This window comes from Chlamydomonas reinhardtii, chromosome 9 (assembly GCF_000002595.2).
Source record: "Chlamydomonas reinhardtii strain CC-503 cw92 mt+ chromosome 9, whole genome shotgun sequence".
Classification (NCBI taxonomy): domain Eukaryota; kingdom Viridiplantae; phylum Chlorophyta; class Chlorophyceae; order Chlamydomonadales; family Chlamydomonadaceae; genus Chlamydomonas; species Chlamydomonas reinhardtii.
Window position 1 is genome coordinate 6,193,438 of NC_057012.1, and position 13,042 is coordinate 6,206,479.

General features: G+C 63.2%; 3 protein-coding genes across 3 annotated transcripts in view; 1 reads left to right on the top strand and 2 right to left on the bottom strand.

Moving 5' to 3' along the window:
- Positions 1–202: 202 nt before the first annotated feature.
- On the bottom strand, positions 203–2,977 carry CHLRE_09g405950v5 (uncharacterized protein). The gene is made up of 3 exons (XM_001697620.2): positions 2,743–2,977; positions 2,327–2,580; positions 203–1,952 (listed from the first exon to the last, which is right to left on the bottom strand). The coding sequence occupies exons 2-3, from the start codon at positions 2,478–2,480 to the stop codon at positions 1,708–1,710; spliced, it is 399 nt and encodes a 132-aa protein (XP_001697672.1). The 5' UTR covers positions 2,481–2,580; positions 2,743–2,977; the 3' UTR covers positions 203–1,707.
- Positions 2,978–4,839: 1,862 nt separating this feature from the next.
- CHLRE_09g406000v5 (uncharacterized protein) lies at positions 4,840–10,557 on the bottom strand. Its single transcript, XM_043066165.1, has 9 exons — positions 9,958–10,557; positions 9,326–9,541; positions 8,995–9,070; positions 8,550–8,635; positions 8,192–8,254; positions 7,646–7,755; positions 6,609–6,819; positions 5,989–6,194; positions 4,840–5,501 (listed from the first exon to the last, which is right to left on the bottom strand). The coding sequence occupies exons 1-9, from the start codon at positions 10,087–10,089 to the stop codon at positions 5,429–5,431; spliced, it is 1,173 nt and encodes a 390-aa protein (XP_042921461.1). The 5' UTR covers positions 10,090–10,557; the 3' UTR covers positions 4,840–5,428.
- Positions 10,558–10,677: 120 nt separating this feature from the next.
- CHLRE_09g406050v5 (uncharacterized protein) overlaps positions 10,678–13,042 on the top strand; it is an 8,552-nt gene continuing 6,187 nt past the window's right edge. The window contains exons 1-6 of the mRNA XM_043066166.1: positions 10,678–10,909; positions 10,986–11,065; positions 11,144–11,230; positions 11,687–11,737; positions 12,056–12,169; positions 12,836–12,944. Of these exons, the coding sequence (XP_042921462.1) occupies positions 10,783–10,909; positions 10,986–11,065; positions 11,144–11,230; positions 11,687–11,737; positions 12,056–12,169; positions 12,836–12,944 (568 nt within the window). The 5' untranslated portion in view covers positions 10,678–10,782. The remainder of the gene's footprint in view (positions 10,910–10,985; positions 11,066–11,143; positions 11,231–11,686; positions 11,738–12,055; positions 12,170–12,835; positions 12,945–13,042) is intronic.

A 13,042-nucleotide genomic window follows, 5' to 3' on the forward strand; every position in this document is an offset into this window, starting at 1 on the left:
GCCCAGCGGTCCAGCCGGCCGGGGGCATCCGAGACGAAGGCATCCGAGACTCTCTTGCACTGGCTGCATTCCCACACTCCGCAACGTCACGACCGTGCTTACGGCCTTGGGAGCACCCTCCGTCGCTCATGACTGATGCCGCGGGCTCTAGATACCGGTACGCAGGACAGCCCAAATCAGACGCAGCGAGGCAGTGAGGGTGGGTTCGAAACAGTTACAGCAGTTCTCTCGTTGTCTCTGCCTGCGGATGGAGCCCCTGCCTCACTGCGCTCCATGCAAATCCCAACCGTCGCGAGCTCCCAGGTGGCTGCCGGCCCCGACGGCGCAATCGAACACACGAACACACACATGCCGAGGCCGCAGGGGGCACTGCGTGGCGAAGCGCCCACCGCGGGGACACGACAACCCCTGTGCGTGGCTTTGTCTGCAGCCTGCATTCCTATGCTAGCGAGGCAGCCAAGTCAATCAAAGACGCAGGAGGCTCCCACACCTGCCATCCTGGCACACTCAGTGCGGCAGCTGCGAAGCCAACTACGTTTACTAGTCCTCGGTCGGTACCGCCATCCCCGTTGCTTTGCCAACGTTTTACAGGAAAACCGTGTCCCCCTTTGCAGACAAAAAAGGTCACAAGACCCTTGCAGTCCCGACTTGGACGGATGGCCACATGCCAACACCCCAACAGCAAATGCCGTCCGGTTCGTTTCCTTTACTTCGAGTCTTGCATGACCCCCATCATGTCTGAATCTGCAGCAATGTGCAAGACAACGAGCTGACAGTATCGCAGCCGGCGGTGTGTCCTTTCTGCCGTCAAGCACACTCCCACGCAGGCACTCAGCACCGCACCTTCCACCATCCCCAAGACAACGCGCCACAGGTAGCCATTACGCTAAGTTAACATGCGCTGCAGGTGTCCTCCGACAAACTCAACCCCGGCCGTGTACCGTATATATGACCCGTGGGGCCTGCGAGGCCTCAGCACCGCCCCCTATTCCTTGCACCAAACTTCCTACGCTACTGGTCTGATGCCGTAAGATCACGCCCGGCGCCGTCGTGAGCCCAGCCTAGCAGATCACGCCGGCATCAACATCATGCCGGCTGGCCGGCACCCTTGTGCTTTCCCTGACGCCACGGCCCGCAGCGGAGAGGCCGCACTTCCACTCTGCGCCGCCCATACGACCCGAAACGCGCCCCAACCAAGAGCATGTACGCCCCAACCAACCACCTCAAGAAAACGCGGCCATGTTCACACACAAGCACACGCACACACATATCCACATGTCCACACACAACCTGCGTTTCCCACGGCCCTGACAGCATGGACAACGCATTGTCCCAACGATAGCTACGGCTGCAGCGGTGGCGCCAGCGCTCAGCCCGCTGCTCCACATCACAGGCGGGCGGGCCGCCGCCGCCGCCGCCGCTCCGCTCGCGCACTGCCGCGCGCACGCACAGGTAGCCAGCTCCAACACGCAGGCCTCTTAGCAGCAGAGGCCGCGGCCTCGGAGCTGCCGCAACCGCCGCGGTCACAGCCGCCGCCGCACAGCCTGCCGCCGTGCTGCCGGCCGCCTTACGGCGCTGCCTCTGGAGTGACCAGCGCCACTCATCACGACTGTGCTTCTTAGCTGCTACTGCGACTGCTGCTGCTGCGACAGCTGTCACTGCCGCTGCCGCCTTGCGCTGTGCTGGGCCATTCACAGCCTGCTGCTGCTACTGCTTGGCTTTGGCGATGAGCATGCGGTAGAGCTTGCTGTACAGGGCGTAGTACTGGGTGCGGTTGGCGTACGAGACAATGCCAGTCTGCTCCATGTCGTCTAATATATTTGACAGGTTTAACAAGTCTCTTAATATCCCCATGTACTCTTCGTCGTTGAGGAATTGTCGCCCTTTCGGGTACTGGTCCACCGGCTGCGTGTGCTCCGTCACGTTGCGGATGATCTCCGCCCTCACATCCGCTGCGATTGCGATCACGGGCAGCAGCGAGGGAGGTTGTCAGTTGTAGGCAGCAGTAAGGGAGGGTTTACTTGGCGTTGCAGGAGAGCGACCGAGGAGCGTGCCAGGCGGCTGGAGCCCACGGCATGCGGGTTGCGGGCCGCATACGGGGCGCGGGCTTAGGCGGAGGCGCCGGTTCAGTAAAGCAAACCGGAGGCTCATTGGAACCCCGGTAACCCCAAGCGGTCGCTACACGGTTTGTGGCGGCGTGCTATGCAGAGCAAGCGGACGCGTAGCCCCCAGGGCGACATAGGCACAGGGGCCGTTCGACCCGCTGCCTCAAACGGACGACCCCCGGCCACTGTGGTCTGGGAGCCCCTCCAGGCTGCTTACTCACCCGTCGTGTTGTGGTACACCAGGTGCTCTCTCCGCTGCCGCATGTACGCCACCAGCTCGCTGAGCTGCGGCTCCGGAATGTATCGAAAGTCGGGGACTTCCACTACCTCCTCCTTGGGCAGGTACTTTTTGCTGGACCCGGAGCACATGCACATGCTGTTATCCCACGCGCCCTACGCGACCTCTTCACTCAAAGCCTGCCAAACGGCATGCAGTGCCCGTCGGGCCCGGGCGCCCCGCACAAGCTTCACCGGCCTGCATCACGTATGGGCGATACCAATGTGGTGATTAATTGTTAGCAGCAAAAACCCAGCACTTTTAGGCTGCCCGGCACAAGGGCCCTGCACACAAGTCAAAGAGACCCAAAATGTCTCATGCGCAGCGTTGCCCTTTAATTTAAGCTGCCCCATAAGCTACCTTGCACGGTCCGGCCAAGGCTCGCTCCTGCTGCGGTTGCTGCCGGGTGGGCGATGCGTTGGTCTGCCTGCCCAAACAAAAGCCCACTTTCGGCGTTCGTACTTGCTCTGTATTAATAAGACAAGCTCAAATCACTCCCAGTGCGTGAAAACGAGGTCAAACGGCCCGGCGGCATGCTCTACACCGTCAATGTTGTGCGAGGTTACAAGAGATGTTGATGAATAGGCAGACTTGCGGGAACTTTATAGAGGTGTTAGGGCTTAGTGTTGTCCGTCGGTGAGAAACGCGCGTGCACATGGCTGACCCGATGCCGTTGACTCCACCAGTCCCCACAACCCTGACCACAGTACGTCGCAAAGCCCCACGCAGAGCCCTCCATGGCCCTGCTAATGCAAGACTCATACACCTAGGGCTGCTCCCTCGCCTTCACCCCTGAGAGCCGGATGAGGAAGACAATGCCAATCCGGACGCAGAGGGTTCCACGCGGTGCGCCACCTGCTTTGCGCCCCTGCGGCCTGGCACCCTGTCCCGTCGCACGCCCTACAGCCTGGCACATGCCCACACGCCGTAATACCGCCTTGCTGCCGGGTACACCACGTGACCACGGGTAGCTTAGACACCTCAGGGCTGGCCCCATCCCTTCAAGACATAGAATCACATGGTGGAAGGGAGTGCCGATTCGAAAGCAGCGCGTCACACGCGGCGTTGGCGCCTGCGCCCCGGCACCGCCATGCTGGAGTCGGTCCTCGCGGGCAAGCATGCCGTGGACAGGGGATTCCGCGGAGCCCGTGGCATGACGTGCATGACGTGCATGGCATGCACCGGCGCACAATGCATGCAAGACTGTCTTGCCGCCGCTGGATGCCCCTACAAGCTCAGGAGGACTATGCACAGCTGTCGTGCCAATTCCAGGTCCGCATCCGACAGATTACATTGGTTGGGACCTGCTGACGCAGTTCACGAGCCAGTGACGTGGAGAACGGTCACCTTGCTCTGGAACCCAGGGGCATGCCGCCTGCAACGCCGTCGGCCTACTCAAGCTCCAGGAGGCTCCGCCCGGCGCCTGGCGGCCGGGACATGAGAGAGGCAAAGCAAGTGCTTGATGTAGTTGCGGCCCGGAGTCGCAAGGTGTGTTCCGCATGCCCGGCGCACAACGATGAAGCCCCAGTCGGGCTCCCCCAGCCAGCTCCATTGCAGCGATCGCGCGAGCCCTCCCCAACTTAAGCGCAAAACGGTACACGCACAGTGCGGCGGCGTGGCGCCGTAGAGTCCAGTCCAACCGTGGCGCACGCACCGGGTGGTCCGGCCCTGTTGCTATTCGAGTTGCTATTCTACTTGCGATCCTGGTTGCTCCTGTTGCGTCTAGTCGTCTGCTACCTCCAGGCGCGCCACCCGGGGGCCACACCACAGGTGCAGGTAGGTCCGGAGATGGGCTGCTCGGTGCAGTCAGGACTCAGGACTCAGGAGCATGGCCGTCCCGTGGCCCGTGCCATGGCAGCAGCGGCGCTGGCGGAAACAGGAAAATGCCAAACAGGTATGGAAATCGTCAAATTGTTGATCACTTGCTAGTGGCCCCTGCCCGGGGCTGCACCCAAACGTCCCTGCGCGACCCGTGAGGCCGTCCCTGCGCGCCCCGAGAGGCCGCGACGTGCTATGCTGGCGCAGCGTCTAGGTGCCAGTAGCCAGCAGCGGCGTGCCGGCGGGGGGCGCGTGCCGTGGCGGGCCTTGGCGGCCCTCGCCGGGGTGCTGGCGCCGCACTCGCCCGTCGCCACCTGGTGGTAGGCTGGTGGTTACTCCGCGTTGATGTGGGCGTGAGGGAGGTGCGGTGCAGCGCAAAGTCCCATGGGTGATGACGTGATGAGTCCCTTGAGCGGTGTGTTCCGGACCAGTTGACAGAGCCAGTACCGGTGCTCTGGTAACGCGGACGCGGTCGGAATCCAGTGGTGTTGTATGCTGGTGAGATGCAATACCAACAGGTACCAATCTGGTAGCACCTTTTGATTTGATCGCCCAGGTAGCAATACCACATGGTATGATACCAATCTCCATTGAATTGAAAAGTAGTGGGACAACCGGACAAGAGACAAGAGAATCTTTTCCTGCGTTCATCCATTCTGGCGACCGGACCTTCGACCGGAGCCTGCCATTGCTCCGCGCCTCGCCCGCCTGCAGTATCGCGCGGTGGTCAACACCACCGTACTGGGTGCGACACGTGCGGTGTCCCCGCATCCACCACTCCCACCGCACCCTAGCGCACCAAACACACTCTGCGTCCACCACACCCGCCGCACCCACCGCACCGTTGGACTACCGTATGCACTTTGCCTGTGCGCGTCCTCCCCCTTGAAACCACAGCCCCGGCCACACACAATACCGCTGTCACGAGAACCAATAACGCACAAACACACACATACACATCACGCACCCCATGTGTCATTTCTTCCCAATCACGCGTCCAACGGCTCAAGATAAGCGGTGCCTGCCGTGGCGTCCGCGCTGTTAGTTATCACATACATCCAAATTATTCACCCTGGCGCGGTTTGTAGCAACTAACCCGCCGACCGGCAGGGCCCATTGGACAGGTTCACCGCTTGACTGCTTGTTGCGTCTTGAACAAACGCCGTGCCACGCCTGCCTCCCAGCCGCCTCCCCGCCGCCTCCCTGCTGTCAAAGCCCCGCCCAGCCCTCATGCGGGCAGCTTGCGGCGCAGCAGGCCTCGCATCATGTCCAGCGAGTTGCCGTCGGGCGTCAGCTCGTAACTGTGCATGCACGCACACACGGCAAGCGGGCTTCGTTTCGTTGTTTGTTCTAACACACGGTAAGGCCGCGGCGGCGGGCGTTTGCACATCCGTACATAGTAGCTCGTGCATACTGGCACAGCCCACAATGCATGGTAGGAGGCGCGCAAACACTGATTGGCACCCTCCTGGCTTGGCGCCCGAGCTCGCTCGCTCGCTCGCTCGCTGGCCACAGACAGGTCGCTGATTCCAGGCCAGCCCACGCTGCCCTATCCTGGTACCATGCAGCCCCTCCACACGCCCAAACACAAGCCCAAACCGGTCTGCTAAATCACCCACCCCCCAAACCCCCTTACAGGATTGGTTCAGAGTTAACCCCAACCCCCTGCCTGTGCTCCGCTAGTTTGGCTTCCTTTCGTTCAGTTTGGGCTCGTATCCACCCCCCCACCCACCCACCCACCCACCCCAAACCCACCCACCCACCCCAAACCCACCCACCCACACTCACCGCTGCCCCGCCTCGTCGACGCCCAGCAGGAACCCGGCGGGCGACAGGCCGCGGACTGCCAGCCGCACCGGCGCCTGCGCCTGCGCCTGCGCCTGCGCCTGCGCCTGCGTGGGGTCTGAGTCGTCAAAGTCCAGCACTTGGCCGCTGTGCAGCCAGGCGGCCAGGTACTCGGGCTCCAGGGGAGCGAAGCCGTCGCGCTCAAAGGTCTGCGGTGAAGGAAGAGAGGCGCGGTCGGGTGAGGTGAGGTGAGGTGAGATGAGGTGGGGGGAGGGGAGGGAGGTGAGAAAGGGAGGTGGGTGTGGGAGGTGAGGTAAGGGAGGTGAGGTGAGGTGAGGTGGGTGTGGGAGGTGAGGTAAGGGAGGTGAGGTGAGAAAGGGTGGTGGGTGTGGGAGGTGAGGTAAGGGAGGTGAGGTGAGGTAGGTGAGGTGAGGGAGGTGGATGGGCTTGCAGCGCACCCGATGCGACAATGCCTAGTTCGCAAAAACACCCATACTCTGGTCCGGGCACGCAAAACGCCAACAAGTTGGCCTTAGCACGCGAAACATCAACACTGGTCCCAGCACGCAAACACTAACACTTGGTCCCTGCTGTGTCAGTGTCATACCAGCCCGCACACCCACATTGAACACATCCTCCATGGCCTTCAGGATCTCCGCAAGCACCACCTCCCGCGGCAGCGGCGCCAGCGGTGCCGCCGCCGCACCAGCCGCCGCACCAGCCGCCGCCGCCGGCCCAGCCGCCGCCGCCGCCGCCTTCTCGAGCAGCTCGTCCAGGCAGGTGGTTGGTTGGCGGTTGTTGACGTTGAGGCCGATGCCGGTGATCACGTTGAAGCTGCGGTTGCGGTTGCGGTTGGGTGGCGGCCGTTGCGCATGATGACGAACAGTCATGACTTCGCACCCAAAGGGCCAAGACCCAGGCCGCTGATGTGACACCCACCCACACCTTGTTCGCTTGCCAACACATTGCCGACCGCTCGACCGCCCCCACAAACACTCGCAGCCCCACCCCCGCACCCCGCACAACCCAGGTCCCCACGCCTCAGGGCGCCGGGCCTGCCCCTCCTGGCGCCGGGCCTCCTCTCCTCTCCCCTCCCCTCCCCTCCCCGATAAGTAGCATCGCTTGCAACTAACACATCAGCATGTGCTCCGCTCGTTTTAGTTGGTTTTGGGTTAGTTTGGGCTGGTATTTACAACCCTCCCCTCCCCTCCCCCCTCACTTCACTTCTTAATTAATCATGAATGTAACCCCCCCCCATTCAGCCCCCATGATCGAGCCGCGCGCGGGATCCCGTAGCCTTGTACTGCCCTGCTTCGCTACTTCCACGACTTCTACTCATACTCGCCGCCTTGCCATCCCCCACATGTCCGTCGCGCCCGGCTGCTGGACGCTTCTACCTGGCGCTTCCTTGTTCGCATCCAGGTGAGTATGCTAGTATAGCTTTGCAACGAGTGGCGCGACGGGGTCCGCGCGCGGCTCGCACTGCTGACATGGCTTCGCAGCTGCTCTGGACTGCTCCTTCCACCTGCCGCTACACTGCCCAAGCCCGCCCGACTACATACGGTGATGTACAAGGACTCGCTTTTGCAGCTACAGTTCTCCTTGCCGCGCAACTGTTTCCTTACGGGATTGGTTCAACGTTAACCCCCATTCGACCCACCAGTTGCCCTGCCAGGTGGTGTGGATGAGGGCCCCCGCGATCTTGACGCCCGAGGCGTAGATGTCGTTGGGCCACTTGATGCGCACGTCCAGCGCCGGCAGCGCCAGAGACTGCGTATGGGGCGGTGCAGGGGCGATGCAGGGGCGGTGCAGGGGCGGTGCAGGGGCGGTGTAGGGGTAGCAGTATGGGGCAGCAGTGTGGGGAGTAGAGGCAGTGCGGTTGCTGGCACACATCGTAAGGGGTGCCCAGCGCCTTATCGGAAAAGAGGTTTTGACTGATGCCGCCGGTGGCAGTCAGCCGCTGCAGCTGCGCTTCCAGCGGCCGCGGCGCGGCACGGACAGCACCGGTCCCACCCACACAAGCAAGCATGCGCGCCACGCCCCCCCCCAAGACAGGAGCACATGTGTCTCAGTGCGGTAGACACGCACACACACACACTCTCTCTGTCTTCGCGCGATGGTTTTCGCTTTGTTTCCTTGTGCTCTCTAACGCACGCACACACCCACACACACACACACACACACACACACACACACACACACACACCTGCAGCGCCGCCCGCACGCCGCGTGTCACGGCCAGACACACCAGGTAGTTGATGAAGGGCGCCTGTGGGCGTGTGTGGGTGTGTGTGGGTTTGTGGGGTGGGGGTTACACACGGAAATAGCTAAGGAAATGGTAGACAGCAGGCAATCTTGGGGGTGGGGGTGGGGTGTATCTGTGTCGCTAAGGTTACAGAACGCGCGCACCGCCCGTGCGTGTGCTTACGTCCGTGCCGTATCGGGTGGGGCACAAGGAGCCCGTAGCCCCCCAGCTACCAGCCCGCAGCCCCCAAGCCCCCAGCCCGCACCCGCGCTCCCCTTCTCCCCGACTTCCGCTCCCCCTTTCCCCCGCCCGCACTCGCCTGCGCCGGGCTCTGCACCCGCAGCCGCCTCAGGGCCGAGAACATGAGGCAGCCCAGCGGCGATGTCCACTGGTTGCCGCCGCGGCCTGCATCGGTGGGCGGGTGGGCGGGTGGCGAAGGTGGGTGGTTGGGAAGCAGCCAAGGGCAGGTGTGGGTGTGGGTGCGGGGCCAGTGGCAAGGTGTGGGTGCGGGGCCAGTGGCAAGGTGTGGCGGCTGCAAGCTGCAGGCACCGCAGGACTCGCTGGCTCCGCAGACTGGCACAGGGCTTGGAGGGCCGGTATTGTGGCGAGGGGATAATGCCACGGGACAACGGACGTGCGTTCGCTATTCCTCGGCTCAGCTTGCCCGTGTACCGTACACCCTGCCCCACCCCTCCCCGACTCTTAAGGCTCGGGAACTTGTTTAAGCCCTCCTCCCCTCTAGGGTTCGGGCCCCGAGTACGCACCCTTGCCGCTGGTCTGGCGGTCCGCCACCACCACCGCGCCGTCACCCAGGGCCGAGCCGTGCGCGCGCAGCAGCTCCTGCACGGCGCGACAGAAAAGCATGAGAGGGGAAAGGATCAACACACTGTGTGCGCGTGCCTAATGACCAACTTCCCGCCTTCCAGCCTTCAGGTCGCTGCGTGGTCGCTGCGTGGTCGTTGCGTGCGAGCTTCGTGCTTTGAGCTACTGTCACTTGCACTCCGCTGCTGCAACTTGTGCATGCGCCATGTCCTGCACTACTGCTCCCGCACCCCCAACCCCCCACCCCCTCCCGGCCTTCCCCCCGCAACCCACCTGTGTGGAGCTCATCACGCCCGCCACCAGCAGCGCCCGACCAATGGTTCGCCCGTGTCTGCCGTCAGCGCCACCGCCGCCACCGCCGCCGTCGCCGCCGCCGCTACTGCCGTGCAGGCGCGCCGTGCACGCCGCCGCATCGAAGGCGGGCCAGGCGGCGGGCGGCAGCGAGGCGGCGTCCGTGTGGAACATCAGGCCAGGGCTGGAGGCGGCGATCTGCGGGCGGCGGGGCGGGGCGGCGTGTGTTCAACATCATCGAGCGCATGGGAGCTCTTGCCATAATGTGACAATGCAATTGCTGTGGCTGGCGCCTTGCCTAGACAGAGGCCAGGCACCAGGCCCCCATGAATCCTTCTTGGCGTTCGTGTGTGTGTTAAAAAGCACAAGGAAAACATAGCGCAAAGACGTACGTGTGTGTATGTGTGTGTATGTGTGTGCGTGTGTGTGCGTGTGTGTGTGTTTTGACGAAGCAAAACGGCGGCTGCATGCGTGTCGTGTCATGGTGGGTTGGGTGCCCCAGCAGGTTGCGCAAAGATGCCCATCAACAGGGCACGTGTGTGTGCATGTGTCTGTAGTTGAATAGAAGGTCTCAGTAACCCCGGGGGCCCTGAGCACGGTGCTGCTCCACGCACCTCCTTCACCGCCGCCGCAATACGTTGGCTGTCCTCGGGTGTGCCGCAAACCACCAGCACGTGCGTCGGCCCCTCCTCCCCGCCGCCGCCACCCCCTGCTCCCGCCGCAACGGCCGCGGCGGCTGTGGCCATGCGGTTACAGCGGGCTAGGTGCGGTTGCGAACTGGCAGTTGAGGCGGTTGGTGCGGGGACGCCCCCTTGCCGCGCTGAGGCGAGTGCCGGGACTGGGAAAGGCGCCGCGGTAGGGTTGGCACTGGTGCGACGAGTGCAGTGGGTCCTTTGGGAAGCGCCGCTGTTGGTGTAGCACGGATTTGGGAGGCTAGGGTTGCTAGTCGGGAAGCTCTCACGCAGGTGGCGGTTAGGTAGGGGGCGCCAGGCCGAGGAGTAGCGGCCTGGGGAGCTCGAAGGCCGCGCGCGCGCGGCGGCGTGCTGGTGGCGTAGGCAGCCCGCAAGCGCACGGTGCATGGCGGAATTGACAAGCGCAGTGTGTTTCTATGTAGTTAGAGCAGGCTCATGAGCAAGGCAAGCATGAAGGAAGAGCGTAAGCGTGGAGCAAGGGTTTGGCAGTGCACGATTGTTGGGCCTCGCCTTGAGAGCGCCTTGAACCCGAGCGGTATGTTATACTTATCAGTAAGCAACCCTTTTGAAGCATTGAATGCGCGCCAGGAGCCAAACAACCTGCATGCACTTGGCTCATGCAGCCCTGAATTTGAAGAGTTTGAAGTCGCCGAAAGCTAATGCTCTGCGCTTTGACCAATTGACGCCCTGACTTGCCTGAAATTTTTACCACAACACTTGTAGACGTATAATTAGACGCTAGGCAAAATGCAGCAGACTAAATACGTGCTTGTGACGGGAGGTGTGGTCAGCGGCCTCGGCAAGGGTGTTACCGCTAGCAGCGTTGGTGTGCTGCTCAAGAACTGCGGCTATCGCGTGACGTCCATTAAAATTGGTGCGCAAGCCTTGACATGGCGCGCAATTCCTGTTGCGGGGCGGAGAGCCACCCGAAACCGCTTCTGCGCCCGTAGATCCCTACATCAATGTGGACGCTGGCACTATGTCGCCATTCGAGCACGGCGAGGTCTTTGTGCTGGACGATGGCGGCGAGGTGAGGTCGCTCGGCGGCGACCGCAGCTCTACCTTTGGCCGACTCAGCCCCAATCTCACCGCGATTCGCTGTCTGTAGGCCGACCTTGACCTCGGCAACTACGAGCGCTTCCTGGACATCACCCTGACCCGCGACAACAACATTACAACCGGCAAAATTTACCAGGTCGGCTCGCCGTCGCGCGGTCGGCGCTGCTTGCGGGGCGGCGTTGCGTTGTGTCCGAGTTGTGGGCTTCGTTAGCGCGGTCGGGGGGACCGCGGCGCGAGCGGAGCGCCGGGCCGGAAGTCGAGGGGAGCTGGAGGGCCGGTCACCATAACATCAGGGTTTGCCTGTTGACACGGGGCATGATGGGTGATGGGCCCCTAGCAGCGCTTAGTCCCGCGCGTGGACGCCATGCATGACGCCCTTGCAGCTCCCCCTCCCCCATCGCGCGGTAGCTGCCCGCCCCAGGACGCTCGTGTAAAAGGCTGTCAATCTGTCATGCGCAGCAGCAGCCCAGCCCAGTGCAGCCGCAGTGCCCCACCGCTACCACGCCTGTACCGTGCAGACAGTCCAAAGGCTCCAGCTCTAACGCTGTAAACCTTCCTTTTACGCCCCACCCAAACCTCTGGAACAACGCAGGCTGTGATTGAGCGCGAGCGCCGCGGCGACTACCTGGGCAAGACCGTGCAGGTGCGGCCGCGGGGTTTGGGTGGGTGGGTGCAGGCCGGGGTGAGGTGTTGAGGATGCGTGCGCATGTGTGCATGTGTGGGGTTGGGGTTGGGGTGAGGAAATGGGGGGCTTGGTGGGCTGGAGGGAGCGTGCTTGGTGCGGGGATTGCCGCGGAGGGACTCACCGCGACTGCGACTGTAGCTGCAACGGATCCTGGATTGCTGTTGAAAGGCCTGTGAACGCTGGGGTGTGTGGAGCCAGCCTTGCGCCTTGACCCCTGAAACCAATCGACGCCGACCCGACGCCTCAACTCCCGACGCACGCATTGCCCGGATCCAGGTGGTGCCGCACATTACGGACGCGATCCAGGATTGGATCCAGCGTGTGGCGGCGCGCCCCGTGGATGGCAACTCGGGCGTGCCGCACGTGTGCGTTATTGAGCTGGGAGGCACGGTGAGGCGCAAGGGCGCGGGGTGGGGGGGGTGTTGGGGGGTTGTAGATACCAGTCCAAACTAAATCAAACCTAGTGCAAGAGATTGAGGAGGGGAGCGTGGCCTATGGTGGGGGGAGGGGTAGCCATTCATGTGGAGACCGGGGGGAGCGGTTTGGAGGTGGCGGGCGGGGAAGGAAGAAGGCGAGGGCGGGGAGGGGGGGGGTAGAGAAGAAGGTGTGCGGTTCGATGGGCGGGGGAGGGAGCGGAGCGGAGGCACTGGCAGCCTCGGCCTGTGCCTGGTCGTTGTGGGGGTAAGGGTGGTGATGGTGGTGAGGGAGGGGGGCGGGAGAGGGAGTAGCAAACAGGGTGGCGGGCATCGGCCCGGGCCTGTGCTGAGCACTTGGGGATGTGTAGGGGCACCTGGGAAGGGTGCACGAGGCGCAGAGGGGTGGGGGGGGGGGAGGGGGGTGGAGTGCATAGTGAAATCGAGGGAGCAGGGCTTGGACTGATGGCGGCGGACCACGTGGAGGGCGTGGAGGATGCGGGTCCGTGCCGGGCGCTCCAACCCTGCTGCTGTCCACGGCACATTACCACGCGGTGCTATACCGCACCGGATTGACACGCCTTGACACGCCACGTCTTTACACGCCGCGTATTGACACGCCACCTATTGACACGCCGCGCAGGTGGGCGACATTGAGAGCGCCCCCTTTGTGGAGGCGCTGCGCCAGTTCTGCATCCGCGTGGGCGACGCCAACATCTGCAACGTGCACGTGTCGCTGGTGCCCGTCATCGGTGAGGGAGGGGGGGCAGCAGGAGGAGGGGGGGGGGCGGGAAAGGGGGGTAAGGAGGGGGGGGGAGGGAAAGGGGGAGAAGGAGGAGAGGGAGGAAGG

Coding starts and splice junctions, on each gene's coding strand:
- CHLRE_09g405950v5 (XM_001697620.2), bottom strand. CDS start 2,480: ATGTGCATGTGCTCCGGGTCCAGCAAAAAGTACCTGCCCAAGGAGGAG. Junction 1,953..2,326: donor GGTGTACCACAACACGACGG/GTGAGTAAGCAG, acceptor TCGCAATCGCAG/CGGATGTGAGGGCGGAGATC.
- CHLRE_09g406000v5 (XM_043066165.1), bottom strand. CDS start 10,089: ATGGCCACAGCCGCCGCGGCCGTTGCGGCGGGAGCAGGGGGTGGCGGC. Junction 6,820..7,645: donor ACCACCTGGCAGGGCAACTG/GTGGGTCGAATG, acceptor CCGCAACCGCAG/CTTCAACGTGATCACCGGCA. Junction 5,502..5,988: donor GTCGACGAGGCGGGGCAGCG/GTGAGTGTGGGT, acceptor GTGCATGCACAG/TTACGAGCTGACGCCCGACG.